Source organism: Crocuta crocuta, unplaced genomic scaffold (genome assembly GCF_008692635.1).
Source record: "Crocuta crocuta isolate KB4526 unplaced genomic scaffold, BGI_CrCroc_1.0 scaffold286, whole genome shotgun sequence".
In the NCBI taxonomy this organism is placed as follows: domain Eukaryota; kingdom Metazoa; phylum Chordata; class Mammalia; order Carnivora; family Hyaenidae; genus Crocuta; species Crocuta crocuta.
Window position 1 is genome coordinate 580,175 of NW_027530979.1, and position 4,553 is coordinate 584,727.

The 4,553-nt window shown below is 49.5% G+C and overlaps 1 protein-coding gene across 1 annotated transcript in view; it reads left to right on the top strand.

Moving 5' to 3' along the window:
* SIM1 (SIM bHLH transcription factor 1) overlaps nt 1-4,553 on the top strand; it is a 64,240-nt gene that overhangs the window by 8,039 nt on the left and 51,648 nt on the right. The window contains exon 2 of the mRNA XM_077770163.1: nt 1,539-1,621. Within this exon, the coding sequence (XP_077626289.1) occupies nt 1,539-1,621 (83 nt within the window). The remainder of the gene's footprint in view (nt 1-1,538; nt 1,622-4,553) is intronic.

The following is a 4,553-nucleotide window of genomic DNA, read 5'->3' on the forward strand; positions in this document are numbered from 1 at the left end:
GGTTGGGGGGGGAGGGACTGACTGGAGGTGAGGGAGGGAGAGGAGTCCAGCCGCGGGCGGGGAGCATCAGTGTTTGCAGAGCGGTGGGGAAATCGTTAGATTTATTTAGATGTGCAAACACCCAGAAAGACCCGATTCGAGCTTAAGGGGCGCTCATGGTTACTCGTTACCAGGGTTTTGATCACTTTCTTTGCAAGCAGCTCCTGGCCAACACATTTTAAGAGTCCAACTCCATGTTTTATTCTGAAAGATCCGCCCTCACCCCCATATTACAACGCGAGCGTGTTTGTCATTGTGTACATCATAGCGATTTGTACTTTAAAGTAGTAAATCAGTAAATCACGCCCCCCTTGTCATGTTAAACCTTGTTTAATGGTGTAAAAGAGTTTACCTAGTTAAATTAATTTCAGTAGCAACACTGTTAAAAAATATTACCTGTACGTAGTTATGGGTAGTATAACCTCTACCTCAGGTTTCTTCTGCCTTATTATTTTTTTTCTTTCTGCAAACAGGTACTATAGCAGACTCCCTACTAGTTTTTTTTTTTTAATCAGCCACAGATATCCAGAGAACTTTGTTAAAAATCTTTTTTTCAGAGAATTTTATTGTTTAGACATCGCAGGGAGAAATTTCTGGCAAAGCCTGGGAAGATCTTAACGTGGTAGCATCGAGGACAGGAAGGGGCTGTCTTTGTTAATACATGATACCTTTGTCAATACAAGATACGTGGAAAGTAGAGAAACTGAATGATTCTCTATATCCGAAAAGGAAACGAAAATATTGCTAAGACGATGTTAGTACCCGAAAGTAAACCTGAAAAAGGCCTACACTGTTGTTGTTGTTTTGTTTGTTTTGTTTTGAGAGGTGAGGTTAGGATGTGTAAATCCAGGGATAGTGGGGAGGAAGCAGAGGAAGAAGGATTGCTCAGGGTTGTAGGTGCTGGAAGCCATCCACAAGGAAACGGATTTCTCCGAAGGGGATTAAAGGCAGAGGCCTAAGAGGAGGAAACTGGCTGGAGAGCCCTGCAGCCAAAGAGAAAGAAAGCCCATCAAGGACCTGCTGGATTCAGCTCACAGCCTCAGGTATTCGCTTCCGCATTTGCTGGAGGTGTGGACATCCTCTGTCTCGTGATAAGGAAGATACTGAAACTTTGGGGGAGAAATAGTCCGTCGCCCCTCTAAGCGCACTAGTGAACTTACGCAAAGTTATCCCTGGCGTGCCTTCGGCTCCTTCAAGGCACACACGGGCAGTCCTCAAACCCCACCACTTGAGGCACTGCCAAGAGAGGCGCTCAGCCAAGGCCCTGCCCTCCCTGAGAAGCCCTCGCCGGCCCGGGAGAGGGAGTCTGACCTCTACCTAGTCCTTTCGGAGGAGCCGAAAGTCACCGGCTCGCACCCTTGGCAGTCCTGGTGCCTGGAGCCCCGATGGTATCCAGTCGTGCCCGCGAACCTGCGTGTGTGCCATAACCTCGACACAAGCCTCACACTGCTAGCCAGGTTGGAGTCCCATCGCTAAAGGGTGTCTCTGTGTCTCCACAGGGCTCGGCGAGGCGTGGGGCCACTCGAGTCGCACCAGCCCCCTGGACAACGTAGGCAGAGAACTGGGCTCCCATCTGCTCCAGGTACCCGCGCGGCGGCAAATAAGCTTCGAGGGCTCAGGTGCCTGGCCCCGCGCTGGGCTTCTTGTTTCTTAGGAAAATAGGATCAGACCCAGACGTGACCTTCTCACAGCCCCTACAGCCCCTTCCAAATTAAAATGCTGAGCTCTTAACCTCGTTGGGTGCAGATGGCGCCTCTCGAGACGGAGAGGGAGGCAAGGTGACAATCGGCACGTTGGGTTTAGCAGGGAGTCCGGCAAGGCCCCAAATCAGGACGGGGCGCCATTTGACACCATTCAGTTGAGGGAACCGGAGCGCGCCAGGGCCGGGCTGCAAAACCGCCAGAATTGAAGGATTTACACAGGAATAACGGGAATCGGGTAGAAATGCCCATCAGTGCTTTAAGCTCACACATTCCAGAAGCAGCTGCGTGTGCAGCTCGTTTCATCTCCTCCCTGTAGTTCGCGGGCTCTCTCCTCTCTCTCGGTGAGCTCTCACCCCAGGCCAGCCCAGCGCGTGTACAGACCCTCGCGTATACACATACACCTCCCCAGGTAATGAGTTTACCCAGTGTGGAGGCGCCCATTACCGCGTTGTTTGCAGTGCACACCGTTTTAAATTGCCCGTTGCCCGCTTAAGTCACATAGCAAATATTTAAAATAGCAAAACTCCCGGTGGCATTTTTAGGCTTGACACTTGTCTCCCACCCTCCGCCCCCTTATTATTATCCTTGTCTCGCCCCCAGCTCCTCTTGTGGGAGCCTCAAACCTAAGCAGCATGGTGGGGAGGAGGGGGGAAGGGAGGATCTGAGCTAATTCTTCCTCTTGGGTCAGGCTGGACCAGCATCCTAAGGCAGGAGTGCTGTGGCTTTCCCTGTCCCTTGGCTACTTTGTCCCTCCCTCAGTCCCAGAGGCCAAAGAGATTTTAGTGTAACAGAGCAAAGAAAGGCCTGTGTAAGCATTCCCTCACAGGCCTGGCCTTCACACCTCTGAATTTAAGTAGAAAGGCGGCATCCCTCTCCTTTCTCAGGGACGCTTTTCATCAGTTGTCTCTCAGCAATGCCCTCCTCACCCCCAGTCTTTCTAAATTCCCAGCTGACTTTCCTCATCCATATAAACAAGAAAACAAACCTCAAACAGTCTTTCTTCTTCTAGCTCTTGCCCAGGCTTTTTCCTCTTCTTCATCCCAAACTTCTGGAAGCACTTCGTTACCCTCTCAGTTTCCATCCCTCACGCTGCTGCCCTCAGTTCCACAGCGCTGCGGTCTCCTATCTCTCCTGACTGTTGTGCTCTGTACAGGCTCCACCACATTTTGATATCCAGGAATAAGATATGCATCCCTTATCCTACTGACTTTGTTCATTGCACAAATATAGTAGGGCCAACTGTGTGCCAGCCAGAAAGCCTTGCCCCCATGGAGTTTACATTCTAAGGAGAGCAGCCTTGCAAACCCACATAGATACATTACATAGTATAACAGGTGGTGTAGGTGCTATGGAGACAAACAAGAAAGGGGAGGGTGGGGGCTGTGTTTGAGTAGTGCCACTTAAAATTGGGATGCTGCAGAGGACTTCACTGAAAAGGTGACATTTGGGTAAACACCTGACAGGGGTGGCACTGCTTACTTGACATTCACCCTCTCTCCTTCAGTTTCTAAAGTAGCACAATTTCCTGGATTCTTCTCCTTCTCTACGTGCTCTCTGTTTTGCCAACTGCTATCTGGCTGTAAATGCTGGTGTTTCCCGCAAGGTTCCATCTCTCTTTCTCCTCTCACAGCTTCAAGGCCTCACGGGTCATCTCATCCAGCACCACAACCTCAACTTCCTTCCCACATTTGCATGACTCCAGCTGGTTTCTCCAGTTGAGGCACCCTTCTGAAGCTCCAGACTTACTTTCTACTGACAATTGGAAATCTGCTTACCTCTGAAGTTTAGCATCTCCAAGACAAGAATTCATTACCTCCCTCCTTCAGACTTCCACTCATACAAAAACTCACCACACTTCCCTAAATCTTCAGTCTTGGCTAAGGTTGTTACCCTCTACTCAGTGACCTTGAAGTCACTCGCAGCTTCTCTTTCTGCCACCATAAACTCCACAGCTAGAACCATCTTTGACTTAAACTCTCCCTCTTCCTCATCACGCTGTAACCACCCAAGTTTAGGCTTAACCATCTCTGATCTCTTCATCCCACTTTTTCCTCCTGTAGGTCATTGTCCACATTCTACCACTGAAAAACAAAACAAAACACCACCACCACCACCACCAACACACACACACACACACACACACACACACACACACACACACACACACACACACACACACACACACACACACACACACACACACACACACACACACACACACACACACCGAAGTATGCTATTATTTAGAAACTGTTGGAACCCTGATGTCTACAGGAGCATCTCCGAATTCTTCTGATTGATATCTCAAACTCTCCAAAGACCCAGCACCAGTGTACTTTCTCAGCCCATCTTTGGCACATCAAATTCACTGAGCCTGAGTACACCAGATGTACCCTGCCCCCCACCAGTCCCTGCCTTTGCAGCATCATTCCTTCTGCCTAGAATTCCCTTCCTCTCATCTCCAGTTCAAGCTTCCTCTTCAAGGTTCTCTGAGGCCTTTCTGATTCTCCCCCAGGCCTCTGGCCACTCAGCCTCAGGGCCCCTGCAGCACTGCCCATTCAGGTGTTTGGTCAGTCTTTAGCCAGTCTCTGCTGCTGGACTTCCAGCGACTTGAGAGCAGGATCTGACTCATCTTATGTCTCTACTTCCTGGATTGAAGCCTCATTCACAGAGATAAAGGGACAGTGAAAGTCTAAGACTTTCTTTCATGGAAAGCCTGTCAGTTTGATGCATCAATGTAAATACACATATGTACACACTATAAAACTACTCTGTGGATTTGCTTCCTGGAAAACCTCTCATGTCCTGACC